The sequence below is a fragment of the Eleutherodactylus coqui genome, chromosome 6 (genome assembly GCF_035609145.1).
Source record: "Eleutherodactylus coqui strain aEleCoq1 chromosome 6, aEleCoq1.hap1, whole genome shotgun sequence".
Classification (NCBI taxonomy): Eukaryota; Metazoa; Chordata; class Amphibia; order Anura; family Eleutherodactylidae; genus Eleutherodactylus; species Eleutherodactylus coqui.
The window spans coordinates 68,195,600-68,213,745 of record NC_089842.1 but is presented as its reverse complement, the minus strand read 5'-3'; the positions used below and the strand labels follow the sequence as shown (position 1 = coordinate 68,213,745).

General features: G+C 43.5%; 1 protein-coding gene across 2 annotated transcripts in view; it reads right to left on the bottom strand.

Moving 5' to 3' along the window:
- Nucleotides 1-318: 318 nt before the first annotated feature.
- The window catches only part of LOC136631331 (indolethylamine N-methyltransferase-like), a 55,487-nt gene continuing 37,659 nt past the window's right edge, over nt 319-18,146 (bottom strand). For both annotated transcript variants that reach the window (XM_066605591.1, XM_066605590.1), the window contains exons 2-4: nt 6,120-6,317; nt 3,419-3,626; nt 319-1,042 (exon numbers count right to left, since the gene is read on the bottom strand). In XM_066605591.1, coding sequence (XP_066461688.1) covers nt 613-1,042; nt 3,419-3,626; nt 6,120-6,267 — 786 coding nt within the window. In that variant the 5' untranslated portion in view covers nt 6,268-6,317 and the 3' untranslated portion in view covers nt 319-612. The remainder of the gene's footprint in view (nt 1,043-3,418; nt 3,627-6,119; nt 6,318-18,146) is intronic.

Sequence of the window (18,146 nt, the reverse complement as noted above, 5' to 3'; positions counted from 1 at the left end):
CTCTTGAGTATTGTGAAAAGTGCAACTCAAGCATTTTGGTGCTCCTCATCTCTAGTAATCACTATTACTGCATACAACTGGTATATGGGAACTGCATTATTTAGAAGTATACCAGACCAGAGTTCCTGTATATACGCCTGCTGTGTTATTGATATGCTGTTTCTATGGTGTGTATTTGGGTAGAAGGGCAACTGTGCATTTTGCCTTTGGGGCCCCGCTTCTATGCATGTTCCTGGTTTGGTGTCATACAGGATCTACTGTTACCATACAGGTGTGCATGAGCCCTTAAGAAGTCCAGGAGAGAAAAAAAAAAAAGTTCATACAATTCTTGTTTATTAGAGATTAAACTACCGCATGTCATACAAATAAGCAAAAAGTTTTTTGTTGCGTAAATATTAAGATCAGATGTTAAAGATTTCTAGAAAGCTTAGACACAGTAAATCTGGTGTCTCAGTTAACATACACAAAGCAGTTTGGAGGTGCACCTGTGTTTGTAGCACCTTGTATATAAAGTATAATGTAACATTGTACGTGTAGAATTTACCCAGAGTATAAACTATGCATTGTAGGCACAGAGCTCAGGCACTCGTATTGGTGCATGGAAGCTTCAGTTTACTCTGGTTTTCGAGCATGAATATAATAATAAGCTTTATAGTCACAAATATCCATTCTTGATGTATCATTACGCGGAGCATACACAGCTTTTTCAATTTCATAGCCTGCCTCTTTAAAAGCCGCCTCTAGCTCATCCTTTCTTGTGGTCATGCTGGAAAAGTATTTTTTACCAACATAGTAAAATGTAGCATCCAATATACTCAAAATCAATAAGTGACCTCCAGGTTTAATCAGAGCCTTGAAATTTTTCAGAACATTACAGAATGACTTTATGTCTTCACAAGGCGCTTCAAGGCAGAGGCAGGTAAGTAGGCAGTCAGCAGGTTGCAGAACAACAGGTTCGAAAGGGTTACTTTTCAGAGCATCACATTTCAGGACCTCCTTCACTTTACTACGGAGTTTTTCAGCCTTTTTCTCCCAATTCTCCCTAAAACATACAGAAATGTTATTTAACTCCATATTATTAAAGAGAAAGTTATGTCCTCAACTCAGTAGGGCCAACTGTATAGCCCTGCTGACTATCTTATCCCAGTTTCAAGTCCCATTAGTAGGTTATGCAAAATGAACCCTCAAAAGCCATCTTTTAAGCGATCATCTTTGTGCCTAAATGCACCTCTATAGAAAATCTGCTTCCAATAGGTGGAAGGAGCCCTTGTTTCATCTCCTATTTACATAGATATAATGGTTACTCATCTATCCTGTCTCAGTGCCATATAAAGTTGTTCACCTCTTTGGACTGTCATTGGTAGGAGATAATGTAATAAGAATGCCTTTCTTTACGGCACATCAGTGCTGGTCTTATCTTCTGCTCTATCACATGGGTTAACAGTGCAGGTGAGCTTAGATGGACAGAGAACCGATCACCTGACGCTATCCGTCCTTTCAGGATGGGCTCTGCGTTTAACAGTTTCTTTTTTTAGACTGGTTTCCACATGGCTGAGAATCACACAAAATGTGAACTCTAATCATGACTGATGATTTGGGCGGGCGGGGAGAAGCATACAGTCGGTCGGCTGCTTTTACGCCAAAAAAAAATATATAGTTAAGGACCTATCTTTTGGGCTGGAATATGGCGGCCAGTCCCATAGACTCCTATGGGAACGTATGAGAGCTGCCGGCAAAGGGAGGTGGAAGGGAGCTTAGCAGCATCTCCCCCTATCCCCTTAAGGGCTCCCACACACTGAGATTGCGTTTTTTTGTTAACACAATTGTCAATGGGACTTTCTATTGTAAAAAAAACCCAACGCACGCAACTGCGTTTTTGGTGCATTGTGTTGCGTTTTTAACATTAGAAAGTCCCATTGACAATCGCATTAACAAAAAATGCAATCGCAAGTGTGGGAGCCCTAACTCTCTCCCTCCACTCAACTGTATCCCAGGCTTGGCGCATGCTTGCCGCACTGAGGGCTGTCTGAACGGGCGCATAAATAGGAGATACAGCTGTGACTTGATCACAGCTGTCGCTCATTAATAAGATTTTCAGCCGGCCGAGAATTACAGCACCCATGTGAAAGAGCCTTGAGATTGGAGATGAGTGAGCCTACTCGGCCACGCCCCTTTTTTTGCCCGAGCACCGCGATTTTCGAGTACTTCCGTACTCGGGCGAAAAGATTTGGGGGGGGGGGGGGCGCCGTGGGTGAGTGGGGGGGTTGCAGCGAAGAGTGGGGGGGGGGGGGGGTTAATGGGGGAGAGGGCTCCCCCGTTCCTCACTGCTACCCCCCCGCTACGCGACGCCTTCCCCCGCCCCCCCGAATCTTTTCCCCCGGGTACTGAAGTACTCGAAAATCGTGGTGCTCGATCGAGTAAATACTCGAAACGAGTATACTCACTCATCTCTACCTGAGATACATATACAGAGTAATCTAGGTCTCATTCACACCGTTTTGCTCTCCATTCTGTTATAGGACAGATCCTGCTAAGAATCTCAGGTGGACCCCATTGACTAATATGGGGTCTGCCTGACTTCCGATATGCCCTGCAGCATGTGCAATTAAAGGGTTCTTCCATGCAAAAAATTACTATTGATGTCCTATCCCTATGATCGGCTGGGATCCTGGTCTATCAGCTGAGTGGCTGCCCTCTGTCAGTACTGTGATACACAGGGGTGTGAGTGGAATCCATGGCTCCAAACCCTGTAGTGGCTGGCACAACAGTTATTGAAATCAGAGGTTGGAATGATGTGCTTCAGCTCCAACCCCATTGTGTAGCGGCACTGACAGCAAGCACCTGATCAGACGGGATCATAAGTGGCAGACCACAGGTGATAAACTATTGATGACCTGACCTGAGGGTTGGTCATCAGTCTTTTTTGCCTGGAAAACCTCTTTAAGGGTTTATTCAGATGTGTGTGTATCACACCCGACCGATATACACTGTCCCTCCTACTCATGGTCTCTCTGCTTCTCTTCTCCCCTTTGAGTGGTTTGCAATGGAAGTGGGTGGGGTGGGGCAGAGCTAAGCTCCGGCCGGCTCCCATTGTCCATAGCCAGCAATAGCAGTGGGTGGGACAGAGTGGAGCTCATCTCTGCCCCCTCCCATTGTAAGCAGGAGTGGATGAGAAAGGCACAGAGCATGTGAGTGGGAGGGAGGGACCCGTTTAGATGGAAGCATATATCGTCCGGCTGTGGAAACGCAGGCCGATATACACTCGTAGGAATAAGCCCTAAGCCTGGGATTTTCAGACAGATCTGCATGAGAGGCTGCAAACGGAGCTTATGGCAGAGATGGGAATAAGCCATAATTTACTGCCATTAGTTGCAAAATATCAGGTTATCACAGACATGTAAAATAACTGCTTTAATACCTGTTTCCTTCCAGCTCACACACAGCTTTTATAACTGCAGTCCAGTCAAGAGCACCAGGATCCTTCTTCAGCCATTTTTGCAATGCATCTCGGTTTTGCTCAAGGAAATCGGAAGTGATGATTTTATCAAATACTTCACAAGCTGAGAGAAGGTGATAAATGGTGGGTCCAGCTCCAAAATCAAGCAGAGTATCTCCTTTTACTCCACCTTAGAATATAGGAAAAGACTTGCAATATTGGAGGTCAGAGAAAAAGCAACATTAGGAATACTTCGATACAGACACCTAAAAGGTAGCAAACTCCACTTGAAACTTGCTCAGTTTGGTACTACAGTTTATGGCCCTACTGTGGATCAGCTGCATTACAAAGCACAGCCAGTGGACAAACAATCCTATTAAGAAGCAGTCTAAGGGCTCGTTCACATGTGTGATGTTTCAGGCTGGCTATCTGAGTGTTAAATCGCGTAAACAAATACTAGCGGTGAGCATGTCACGGCTAGTATTCACAAGTAAGCCGCTCCTCCTCCCTCTGTTGGACAGCTCACACAAGACTTCCATAGGAATCTATTGGAGCCTCCTGCATTGTGTTGTCAAAAGATTGGGCAAGCCGTATCTTTTGACGTGAGAAATATTGGTGTTTAAAAAAGCCCATTGGGGTATTTTTTGATGCACAATTTTTTTGTCATGTCAAAAAAAAAAAAAAAAAAAAAAAAAAATTGTTTGTTTGTCTGCAAAAAAACCCATAGGAAACCATTAGTTTTTAGATGCAATGTTTTTCTGTGTTAAAATGACGCCCATGTGAAAGAGGCCTAAGGGTCTTTACACAGGACAATTAATTCTTCTGTGCTGTCATACAGCAGTGATATTCAGTGAATAGAGGTGGAGTTAGAGTGAATTTAGCCTTACTTGGAAAATCTTCCAATTCCAGGTTGGTCTAGAACAAGTTAGAGGTGGGTTATAAGTTTAGAAGCTCTGTGCAGTCACCCATTCTCTGTGGGTGGACTTTCTGTAGAGTTGCTTATCTTCCTTATTGTGCCGGAGGGAGGGAGGGAAATCCACTGGCTTGCATTGTAAAAATCCTTGTATACATCCAAAGCATTGTGCTACAGTAGACCTAGATGTAGTTTTACCACTGCTATAACTTGTATGATTACTGTTTGCGCATGCTAAACTGTAGCCATTTATCCATCAATTCAACCAGGGGTTCTTAATGAGTACTTGCCCTTTCACGCTGGAGCACTTGTGCTTCATTGGCCTTTTTTGGCTCCTTCTGGCATTATTAGCACTCTACGGGGCTGACTTCAGCTGCTGAAAGGAGCCAAAAGTGGCCAATGGAGCAGGAGTGCTGCTGTCCAAGCTGCAGACAAGACGTTATGTAGCAGAGAAGATTGATGAAGTTTTTGAAAGATTCAGTAGAACTTGTACTTAATTCCTTTACCTCTACACTCACTCGTTCTCAGTTTAGAGGTCCAGAGGGCGGTCCGATCACTGATTCACAACCATTTCTGTATGCACAGTCATACATAGCGGCCAATCACTGATAGGACTACTTACTATACAGGTTCTCTTTAAAGCATAGGCATACCGTTTGTGGTCACAATGGCGATGCGGCACCTACGGTGAGGGGGCCCAGAGGCCGCCATATACATATTCAGTGCATTACCAGCTGGTCATGCTGCACTGAGCTGAATTTTTGTATCCGGGCCCCTGAGTCTTTAGGTACGCCCGTGGAGTTCATATTTGTGCATCTCACGACACACAAATCTCTTGATTTTCATCTGAATGAAGCCGGCCTTACACTGCCTACCACAGCCAAATTGCTCCCATTATATGACCATCAACAGTACTCCCATAACAGCAGTATTTTATAAAACCAGTCAAAGAAGTTGTCAGCTACTTTGAGCTCATAAGCTAAGCTTATGGACACAAAGTAACTGAATTGCTGAGTCCAAGGATTTTTTTTTTTTACACTTTCCTCACCATTCCCCTATTGTACTCAATACATTGAGGTGTGCCACAAGTAGTCTTCCCAATTAATGCATAGAATGGGAGGACTACTTAGCAAATGTCATAAAGTCCAGTGCATTCAGAGAGGGGTTTTCAATGTTGAAAACAGGGTAACAGCATAGAAGGCAAGTATAAAAAACTTACATCCCCACAGTGAGTTAACTATTTGCAGCCATAAGCTAAGTTTATAAATCTGAAAGCAGACAAGTTCCTTTTAACAGCACTGGCTACCTGTCTTAATCTATTATGTGTACTCTACTGCAGGGACGTAGCTAAATGCTCATGTGCCCCTGTGCAAAGGTTTATCTCTCCCCCCTCCAACTATAAAGGTTTATTTATAGTACTGGGCTCCCTATATGGGGAGGAGAGGCCTTGTGGGCCCCTAAGGCTCCTGGGCCCGGGTGCAACTGCATCCCCTATAGTTATGCCAGTGCTGTAGTGCATTCAAGGAGCTGCCACATGACTATAGGAGTTGCAGTTGACCCTGGAGCAACATATATGACGACACCAGTACAACAAATAACAGATTTTGCATTAGATCCCAGGAGCTTCATGTTACACCTCTGACAGGACATTTCATTACTGGATACAGTTTGTCAATCTCTCAATAGTAATAGTGATGAAACTGTAGCAGTTGTATGGTTTGTGGTATAATGACATTCATGTAATAACCGACCCATTATTGTATCATTTACCTGCAGTAAATGTTTCATGAAGGTTCTGTAAGACAAAGTTTGTCCATTCTCCAAGAATTCCTTCCCCATCTACATAATACGTCTTAAAGTAATCGGAAGCGCTGAAGTCATCTATGTAAGTTTGCTGACTGGTGAAAGGAATCTCCATGATGTTCTGGTCTCAGTATTAATGTCCTTCAGATGCTTCACACAAGAATCCTGCATGTAAAATAAAATTATATTCTTACTGTCAAAGTATATGTTCAATGGTTAACAGGATTTTTAAAGCAACTTCAGTTTGCTCAAAATGCTGTATATTGGGGGCGTGGCTAAGCCTGCAACGAGGTCGTGTGTGCAGGGAACGAGCACCTCAACTGGACTCTCTGGAACTTGATATTTAGGTGTCCCAGGCTCTGATTACTACTGAGGATAAGTAAGAAGATCTCCAGAGTTTGCCAAGCTACAGGGAGAGAGTCTTACAACCTTCCCCGGCTGCTCAGAACACCCACAGCTCTGTGGGCCCAGCATAGCAGGGGGCCGGGGGCTGGATTTTGGAGGAGGCAGGGCAGACTGCAAAAGAAAAAGCTGAAAACAAGCTGTGTGGCAAGCGCTGGGGCTGCGGATAGGAGAGGCCACTTACCGAGGGAGAAACTGAGCCTCCTGTCCGGGCACTGACATCAGGCAGAGGTAAGGAGGCTAGAGGTGGTGTCCGTTATCCCCTGCACTGCACTGAAGCCCCGGGAGCATAGAGTGCTGTCACTACACAGAAGTGCTGCAATTCCCCTGCTGCACATAAATCTAAAATGGCACATGAAACCCCGTCTAACCAAGAATCAGCTGAGTCAGATAAAGAATGTGCATCCGCTAACTCTGACCAAGAGGAGGACCAGGATAGGGGCCCAATTTCTCGTTCTTTCATCAAGAAAATTCTGTCCCAGTCCCTTTCCCCAGTTATGCAGGAACTTGCCGATATTAAAACAGATGTGAAAACACAGGCTGCAGGGTGGAGGAATTAGAGAAATCCCAACAAGAGATATATCAACATAGTGGGGCATTACAAAACAATTTCCTGGCTCAACAAGATCACCTAAATCAAGCCCTCCTTCTGACTGAGGATCAGGAAAATAGGAGTAGGAGGAAAAATATCAGATGTAGAGGCCTCCCGGAATCCACAGCAGCGGAAGCCCTTAAGCCAACGGCCGTACAAATATTCAAAACTCTGCTAGGAGATGAGAGTGGGAAATATCACCATTGAACTTATACCCAGAGCTCTCCGCCCTAGACCTGCCCCTTCACCCCCCCCCCCCCCCCACGGGATGTTATATGCGGGCTACTCAGTTATGTAGATACTGCAGCTATCCTTCAGAAAACACGCGAACTCCAGGAAATTCTATTTGAAAACAAATTACTGCTCTTCCAAGATATAGCACCAAGCACACTAGCTAAAAGGCGCATATTGAAGCCTCTCACAGATGCCATGAGGGCAAAAAGACTCCCAGGTAAATGGTTGTTCCCCTTCGGCCTGGCTACATTTAAAGAGGGACAACAAACCATTAGAACCCCGGAAGACCTGAAGGGGGCATGGAAAAAGATGGACATTCCTTCAATGGACATCCCCTCTTGGCTGCCAGTCCAGAGTCATCAACCAATGCCCCAACTCACAAAACTTGAGAACTGGAAGATTAGCTCCAAGTTTAGACCATCTAGAAACAATAAACACCTGAACAACTAGCATAATGTCTCCATATTTAATGGACAGGACATCCCATCAAGATGGCTCTTTTCCATGGACAATGCTTTCCCCCCCCCCCCCCCTTTTCTCTCCCAATATCTAGGAGGAAAGAGTTGGCCTACATTCATGGAAAGGATCTTACAGAAGAGGGAACAATGGTGAACAGTGTCGCTGGATGTATCAGACTTGTGAGTTAAAGCCTGCCTCTTACATCAACACTACAGGCTCGGGAAAAAGCAGGACATTAAACAAGACAAACATCTACTTGCCCTCCCGCTGGTTTGTGGCCCCCAGTTTAACTTGCATACCCCCCAGCCCTTTGTAGAGAGGCGGGATGGATGGGGCCCCCAGCCAGTGGGACAAAATGTTTCAAAGAGACCGTGTCAGCCCCAAAAGGGGGCATAGGAGGACATATGCTTTGGTCCGTGTTTGATAAAGTTTGGAAATGTTTAAAAATTGTTACATACTTTTACAACTTACCTTCTACAAAGCCCATAATAGATACAAACTTTCTATTATAAAAGTCTCGGTGGTCTACTCAAAACTCATGGAGTGCATCCGACCACCCCTCCAAACACAGGTGGAGAGTGTCGCCATGGGCAAACCTTTGGCTTTCCCAGATTACCTTGGGTGCCAGGGGGTTTGTCCAATATTCACTGGCACACTCCCCATCTGGGTTTCCTTAAGATGTTAATCTCAGCACAAAATGTGGCGAGCATTGTAAATAGTTCCCTTTTGGTCAACGAGATGAGCTGTCAAATATTAGAAGCGTCACAAGTAGGACTCAGATCCTTAAAAAAATAAAAAATAAAATAAAAAAACAATATATGTCATGGCTAATATTAGATATACATCCTTCAATGTAAGGGGGATGAATACTCCCTAAAAAAAGATGTCAAATATTTTGCCTTTTAAAAAAAATAAAATCTGAACTGGTGTTCCTACAAGAGACTCACATACGGCTAAACCACATACCCAAGCTCCCCTCCTATATATACAATCAATGGTTCCATAGTACATATTCTTCTGCTTCAAGAGAAGTGTCTATTGCTATAGGGAAAAATATTCCATTTGTCCCAACACTTCAAGAAATAGACCCTGATGGCAGATGCATTTTCATCAAGGGCATGATCGCTAACAGTAAAGTGTCTCTCGCCAATCTATATGCCCCCAACAGAAATCAGGTCCCGTGGCTCATCTGCATTTTAACAAGATTCGCAGACTTTGCGGAGGGACTGGTAGTAGTGGGGGGAGATTTTAATCTAGTATTGGACCCTTCCAAAGACACTGCATCAACTTTGCCTTTGATTCCATATAAGCAGACCCGTAGACTTAAGAGCGCTCTATCTGAGCTGAATTTACAAGGCACATGGAGAGTATTACATCCTGAAAACAGGGAATATACGTACTTTTCCCACATGCACAAGACCTTTCATAGAATTGATTACATCCTAGTGTTTGGTAAGCACATCCAGTGCATAAATGAAGCAGATATAGGCCCGATCACAATTTCAGATCATGCACCAATCTCGGTTTCAATCACTCTGCACAATCTCCCCATTAGAGAATGGACTTGGTGTCTAAACTGCACTTTGATAAGCGACAAAGAGCATTGCTCTATATTATCAGAATTCTTTAAGATAAATGATACACCAGACATCTCCACACCAATCCTTTGGGAAGCTCATAAAGCTTTTATCAGAGGAGAACTTATAGCTTTAGGCTCGAGGGTAAAGAAACAAAGAAGGAGGTTGATTCACTGCTAGCACAGATCTCTAGCCTAGAAAAAAAATTCATAAACACTTATTAAAGAACGAGACCCTTCAGGAATTGAAGAACCTTAGAGACAAACTCAAAAATGTCCTTAACAGCAGGATATATGACGGTGGTTCGTGCCGTACCTTCTCAGCGGTCCCCCCTATTGGGGGGTACCCCATACACATAAATATGACCTAACATAAGCAAACAAGCCTAGAATACGCCTCTGGAGATGATTGATGTACAGAGGAGAGGACTTGATCACCGCACCAAGAATATAGACAGGAAACACTGAGTCTCGTGGGTCAAACACCTGGGCAACCTCGGATGCCAATCACCTCACCCCTCCCACATCTTCTACCCTCCCCCTGTCCACCCCACATCCACAACCCCCCACCCCACTGTCTTGTCTATTAGTCTACCATACACCAAGAACTATATAGGAGAGATAATGTAATACCCGGTGTAAGGGTACAAGTTGGTGCTAAAAACTAAACTATATGTTTTCTCATAGTTATTTGTTACGGCTCTTATACTGCTCCTAGCCCAGTAGGACTAGGCATAAAACTGATCTATATATGCCAAGTTACATGTATGTTTATATAATGCAACAAAAATCAAATAAAAACTGATTTTCAAATATATATATATATATATGTCCTTAACATAAGAGCAGCAAAGACCCTTCTTTTTGCCAAGTATAAAATATATATGCACGGTGACAAAGGATCAAAAACTGTCAAACCTCATTAAGAAGCAAAAAGAAAAAGCATTCATACACAAAATAAAAACGTCATCGGGCGACACTGTAGGATCCACAACCAAAATTGCTATAGAGTTTGAAAAATTTTATAATAACCTATACAACCTTACTAATAACACCCAAAATAAGAGAAACAAGCAATCTAACAATATAACGCAAGCCTTCATGGAGACCCTTAGATTCCCTAACCTATCTGAGGATGACAAATCCAACTTACTAAATCTGTTTACCACCTCTGAGGTTGAAAAAATTCTCACATCTATTCCCAACGGGAAAAGCTCGGGACCAGATGGTTTGCCAATTTTATACTAGAAGACCTTTTCTAAACAATTCCTTCCAGCCCTCAAATTGGTGCAACTCACTTCTGTCAGGCGCAAATCTCCCCAAACAAGCTCTTGAAGCATTCGTCACTTTGATTCCGAAAGAAGGGAAAGACCCAGAACAGTGTAGCAACTATAGACCTATATCCCTGCGAAATGTGGACCTTAAAATCTGGGCAAAACGTCTGGCCCAACGTATATCACCTCTACTCACTAAATTAATTCACCCTGACCAGGTGGGATTTGTGACAGGCAGGGAGGGGAAGCTCAACACATCTCGCATTATCAAAGCTATTCACTACGCTAAACATAACAAAATACCACTGGTCCTACTAGGAACAGATGCCAAAAAGGCTTTTGACAGAGTGAGTTGGGACTTTATGGAAAATGCTCTGATGAAGTTTGGCTTCCCTACCCAATTTATAACCGCAATATTCACACTGTATTCAAAGCCCTCTGCCAGAATCCATGTAAATGGAACCCTCTCAGACCCCTTCCTTATTACAAATGGGACCAGACAGGGTTGCCCACTCTCTCCCACCCTTTTTGTTTTAGTCATGAAGACACTACTACAATGAATCAGACAACACCCAGATATAAAGGGGCTAAGGATTGGGAATCTTACACATACTACAGCAGCATTCGCGGACGACCTCCTAATACTCATGACCAACCCAGGCGAGGCCTTCTCTGCAATACTGGAGATCTTTGAACAATTTGGCAAAATTTCAAACTTTAAAGTTAATTACGAGAAATCCGAAGCATTAAATATCTCAACTCCAATTCACACAGTCAAGCACATTAAAAAAGAATACCCCTTTAAATGGCTGGCATCTAGCATTAAATACTTAGGCGTCACCTTAACTTCTGACCCTTCTCTTTTCAAAGCAAATTGCCCTTTTCTCCAATTATACACTTTACAAACAGTCCCAATAAAAGTACCTGGCCAGTTCTTTTCTAGCCTACATCAGATTTTCAGGAAAGTCATTTGGAACAAACAAGAGGCACAGATAGCATTCTCCTATTTAACACAAAAAAAAATCCACAGGGAGGCTTTGGTCTCCCAAATACCCTTTTATATTACAAGGCAATACATATATCCAGATGGATTTTCTTAGTGGACCACTAGAAAGGACCTTAATAGATCAAGTAGGGCAATACCTCCTATGGACAAGTAACAACTCCTTATGTAGAACACAAGCACTAAGTCCAACTAAAAGGGGCACAATCAAAGTTATATGCTCTTAGATCCGGTAGTAGGGACTACCACAGTTTAGCACCAAAGACACCTGCATCTTTAGTTCCCTCTATCTTAGCCAACAAGATACAAAAAACAGTGAACCCATGGACAAAGCTCAATTCACTGACAGTTCATGATATTATTAAAGGAGCCAAAATTGACAACCCTTCTCACATTGAGTCATTGCTGCCAGGGAATTCTTTGAATTTTCTGGAAACCCTGAACATATACTCCACACTCAAAAAATTTCAGGTGAGATACCGAACCGATCTGAGAGATCCTCTGTGGTTTGAAACTTACCTCTCCCTTCCTGAGAAGCCGCGAAAGCTTATGACACATCTTTACAGAGGCTTACTACTGGGTGCATCCTCTGATAAACCATGGTTCCTCAGGATGTGGGAAAGGGAATTGGGGGTCACATTTAATAAAGATGATATTAAGAGAATATTGAATAATTCCCACGGTTTCTCCAAGTGTGTCCGCATTCAAGAGAACTCGTATAAATTACTCACCCAATGGTATAAAACCCCAGTTTCACTTCATAAGACTAACCTTTCACAGGCGGATACTTGTTGGAGATGCGATTCAGAGAGGGGCAACCTATTACACATATGGTGGAACTATCCAAACATTAAACCCTATTGGCAGGCAATAACGGAATGAATAAATAAAATCTGTGGAGCCTCCTTTTCATTTTCTCCCGAGGAGGTTCTGCTCTGGAAACCTTCAAAACAGTTTATGCCTCAAAAACATGCCTCCCTACCACTTTGATCGCAGCAGCAAAACTCCTTATTCCTCGTTTTTGGAAAGAAAAACAAATACCTACAGTATTGATTTGGAGAGACAAGGTATCACAAATATATAGATTTGAGGAATTGGCTGCATGGGAAGCTGGATCCAGAACCACTTTTCTTGAAACCTGGACACCATGGCTGACACATATAAGGGTACACACCACATAAATTAGCCCATTTCACTTTCACCACTGTGATACTTCAAACTCACACAATAAGATTTTTTCCGATGACCCTCTCGTTGACCTAGTTTTAGTTCTAACTTTTATTGACCTGGTTTCTTTTACATTTTTCTTTATTTTACTTTTTCTCAGCTAGCATTTTTGCATAGACAGTACATTGCTGTGAAGCAAGCCACGGACGGTTTGGGACAGGGGACCTACAACAAACCCTATATATTTGATGTAAGAGTTGATAGCCCCGACGTGGGCAACTAACACTGAACTTCACGGACCATTAATGTTTCAACATTCTTATTTAGATACAGTGTCGACTTACAAGTCATAAGGTTCTGAGACTCAACGGTTCAGTTTAAGAACTCTAGACATAAGATTCAAGACAGTAATTGGATGAGCGCTTAACCCTCTTCAAAGCTCCAATAAGATTAAACTCGTGGTCTAAGTCATATATATATATAAAAAAAAAATGAAGACCTTTTGCTCCAATTGCCACCATGTTCTAAGAGATGGTCCTTACACTCGGCCCATACTGCTCACAAGAGGTTGGGATGGCCAACGTGAAATGTACCCTTCAGCTAAATCTGTAAGGAATGTCAATTTTTTTTTTGAATTGATAATCGTTGTCTCACAGCTGTATCTAATGTCTAAAGACACTAATTGTACATGTTTACTTGTATAGTACAACTCAGAAATGTAATCAACACCGATGGCTTTCTATGTAAGATTCTCATTCTCAAATTTGATATGCGAATAAAAATATTGTTAAAAAAAATGCTGTATATTTACTTGGAGAAATCTCTGTTAAGTATCAAAGGGGTCTGAACACTTTAGGCTGAACTCACAGGGTCGTAAAAAAGTTTGTGACACTCACACAATTCCGGTCTGAAAATTGGACCAAAGTAAGGCATGCTACATTTTTTTTTTTTTTTTAATTCAGACTGTCACATAGATGTGTTCCATTTATGTGGGATTTCAGCCAAAATCTCAGTCCAAAAATCATACAGGGAGAAGGGAAATCAGCCATGGGAATACAGCCTTAGGGCGAGCACCCACTGGCGTTTGCGTTTTCCGCGGGAAAAAAACGCAGCGTTTTCGCCGCGTTTCCCACGATTTTTCCGCGCGTTTTTCACGGCGTTTTCGCAGCGTTTCCATTAATTTTCATTGACTTTCATGGGTGCATTAGGAGAAAAATAAGGACACATATGCAACTGACAGTTCCTATGTTAAAAACGCAAACGCAACGCAAAAAAAACGCCAGTGGACAGGAACACATGTTATCTCTATGCCTGTGCAGGAAAACGCAAAACGCAAAACGCAGGTAAAAAAACGCCAGTGGGTGCTCGCCCTTATAGAGCCCCAGTATTCTGGAAATTAGTGGTCTGAGATAAGACTCAGCAATTTTCTGTCAGAGTTATCAGATCATTTTGGCAGCATTTCCCCTTCAATGATGGATATCTACTGATGGTAATTATTGCTGAATATAGATGGAAAAAAATATTGTATGTCTAAAATTATAAAAATGCAATGACACTGGATTAAAAATGTACGTTTTTCTGCCCTTAGGTAGATTTAATACAGTCAAGGAGGGGGAAAAAAAAAAAAAAAAAAAAAAAAAAAAAAAAATCGATGTGTTGAGGCACAGAAAAAAAAGGGAGTGGGGACTAAAAATGGGAGTGGTGTTGAAAGTGTAGAAGGAGTGGCTAGAGCCCCACTAGAGATGCCCCCACCTCCCCATAAAAGGGTTATCTAGGGTCTTACCTGAACACAGAGTTGGACCCACCACTTCCAGTTACCTTCTATCACTGCATTGGTCGTGAAAGAAAGAGGGCCTTGCTTAATTATTTTAATGAGCTGACGCCTATTGCTCTCCTATGATGTAACCAACAATGGAGGCCTTAGTACCACATGGATTTCTTGTCAGAACACAACCAGAAGGGAGTCTGAATCTGCACAGTCAGATAGGAAATTAAAAAGGATGCATAACCCTTTGAACTCCTTAATAAGACAGCCCCTTCCCCCCACATTTTAGTTTTTTCCTCCCCTCTTTAAAAAAAATAACTCCTTTATTAACCATCAACGTCGCTGTTTGAGGGCTTGTTTTTTGCAAGATGAGTTGGAGTTTTTAATGGTGCTATTTAAAGTGCCATATAATGTACTGAAAATTATTTTTTTTTAAATTCTAAGTGGAGAAAAAAAAAAAGACAACATTCCAGATTCTTTCAGTGTGTCTTGTTTCTACGGCAACAAAAGCGACATGATAACTTTATTCTACGAGTCAGTACGATTGCTATGATACCAAAGTTGCATAGTTTTTTTTTAACTATACTATTTTTTTCAAAGACATTTAATTTTTTCAGTTATTTTCTGCTGTCATCTTAAGCGCGCAACAACTTTTATTTTTCCGTCGACGTAGTTCAGCGAGGGCTCAATTTTTGGGAGATGTCCTGTATTTTCCATTAGTACTAGTTCGGAATACACAGACTTTTTGATCGCTTTTTATTGCGTTTTTTCTGGGAGACTGGGTGACTGAAAAAGTGCATTTCTGGCACTCTATTTTTTTTTTCAGATGAAGTTCACTGTGCAGGGTAAATAATGTGCTACTTTAATAGATTAGACTTTTACAACATGCAATGCTTTGATCGCTCCTGCAGTATGACGTAAAGCTATAGCATTAATGCATTCTTACAGGCAGCCTATCAAGCCACCCCACGGGGATGGCTTGATAGGCAGTCTCTCAAGGCAGCCCTGGGGCCTTTCAGAAGGCCCCCGGCAGCCATGACACCTGCATGGCTCAGCATTTAGAGGCTTAATAGCTGCGATCGGCCGATTGCAGCTATTGTCCGCGGGTGTCAGCTGTAGTAAACAGCTGACACCCGTGCTCTATGCAGAGAGGTCACGGAGCGACCACTCTGCATACATACCCTGATGCTCCAGGATGTAAATGTACATTCTGGAGCAGGAAGGGGTTAATACTGCATTGCTTGTTCAAGCTCCTTGGTGGCATGGCTAGCACACCACCTGATCAGAAGAGAAAAGGCATGTAAAAGTACCAAAGTAATGGCATAGCTACCACATTAGCACCTGCTATGTAGCCCCATGTCAAGGAGCCTGGCAGTCCTACCTCTGCTGGAATTGTGGTTACTGATCTCCTGGTATGGAGAAAAAACACACACACACACCTAGTAGAACCCATAATTTCCTATGGGAACTTTCAGATAGGTTCATTAAATTACCAGCAGGGTTGTTGATCAGGGTCTTAGGGTCAGGTAGGAAAATCCTGATCCAGCGATTTTGACTGCCAGTATATAGTGTCAAGAAGGAATTTTTCACCCCAAATGGGCTAAGTTAGCTTTTGTTTCATTGGGGTTTTTTTTTGCCTTCCTCTGGATCAATAAGGGCAAGTGGAAACAGGCTGAACTGGACAGACATAGTACGTTAGGCTGAGGGGAGACTATGTGTTGCGTCCTGACCGGACGTGCAACATACACAAATAAGCACAACTGTGTGCAACACAACCATACAACATAAATAGAAAATAAACTAAGGGAAATCCTTTCCTTGCAAACCCCTGTCCCAGGAGAGAGACCTGCCTAGTCACCAGGCCAATCACTTCCAACAGTCACAGACTCATACCTAGGCCACTACAAATCCTTACAAGGGAGCCCTGAACACATGAGGAGCAGTGCACAGAAATAAACAGCAGTACTTAGCCGGCTCAGGCATCTGTAGCAAAGACTGGCGCTGTAGAGCCTGAAATTGCTACTCACCAGCAATCCAGAAGTAAATGAAATTGACCAGTAGGAAGGTCAATTCTATCATAGCTTATGTAGGGCAGGGCCGCTCAGAGGCAGGTGAGGACTGACATCACTCACCCAAACACCACGCCCCTCAGCTCCGGGAAAGGCAGAGCCACTGATAAACCCTGGTCCGGCCTAAAAACAAGACGAAGACCCCAGAACAGCTGCAACACTATGTTACTATGTAAGACTTCTTTCATATGAGTGCATATCGGCCGGCCGTTTTCACGGCCGCCATATATGCTTTGTGATCTGATGTATTAGATTCCAATGTATCAGATCACATGGGCGTATTTCTGAGAGGTAAAAACACCCGGCCTAGCCAATATAGCGCCGGGCGTTTTAAAGTCGGGCCCAAAAGATTGTCCTGGAACTATCTTTTGGTCCGGAATACGTCAGCCGCTGCATGGGCTGATATGGGAGCCTATGGCAGCGGCCGTAGGTGGCAGGGAGTTTATCAGCGTCGCTGCTAAACTCCCTCCCTCTGTTCTCCTCCACCCCATGCAGGCTCACCTCTTGTTCCTCCCCGCTCATTCTGTGCAATGGGAGGGGGTGGAATGGGGCGGAGCTAAGCACCAGCCCAACCCGCCTCCTCCCATTGATGGCTATGGACAAGGGGTGGGGTGTAGGCAAAGCTAAGCACCTGCCCTCCCTCTGTCCCTTGCCCATAGCCATCAATGGGAGGAGGCAGGGCAGATCAACACTTAGCTCCGCCCCCGTACCACCCACTCCCATTGCACAGAACGAGCAGAGAGCAGCAAGAGAGGAGCAAAAGGTGAGCCTGCGATGGGGAGTGAAGGGAAATAGACGATGGCCTGGTGAGCTCGGCGCATTTGCGCCAGCCTCACCAGGCCAATTGAACGAGTGCAAAAACTTTTGATTTGTGCACCCATTCACCAGATTTTTTACTCCCAACATAGCGTATATCGGCCAGCTGTGAAAACAGTCGGCCGATATGCGCTCATATGAAAGAAGCCTTAGCCTGGGTTCACACAGGGTGTATTTACCGCGGATTAGCCGCGGTTTGGCATTGCATATCCGCACTGCGGCCAAACCGCTGCGTTTGCAGTGCAAATGTGTTTGGTCAAAAAGCTGTTCTCACAGGGTGGATTTTTTTCCGCATAGCCGCAGTGCGGAAAAGCAACTACGGTGCAGTTTTTCAAGACGCAGCATGTCCTTTTTTTCGACTTTTCCGCAGCGTTTTTTTTTTCCCATAGACCTCTATGGACGCAGCTAAAACCGCTATAAAATCCGCAGTTGCTTTTCCTGCTGCGGTTTTTGATAGCGGATCCGCAGCAGATTGTTTGTCAGGAGAAGTGAGCCAATAAAGTTTAGAAAACAGGAAATGTTTCTGCGGCCATTTTAAAGAGCAGAGGAAGCAGGAGAGTGGAGCCATTTCCAGTGGGACAGCGGGAAGTAAGAAGCAGGGACCAGGGGCTCCTAAACTTCCCCACTGGCAGCACCC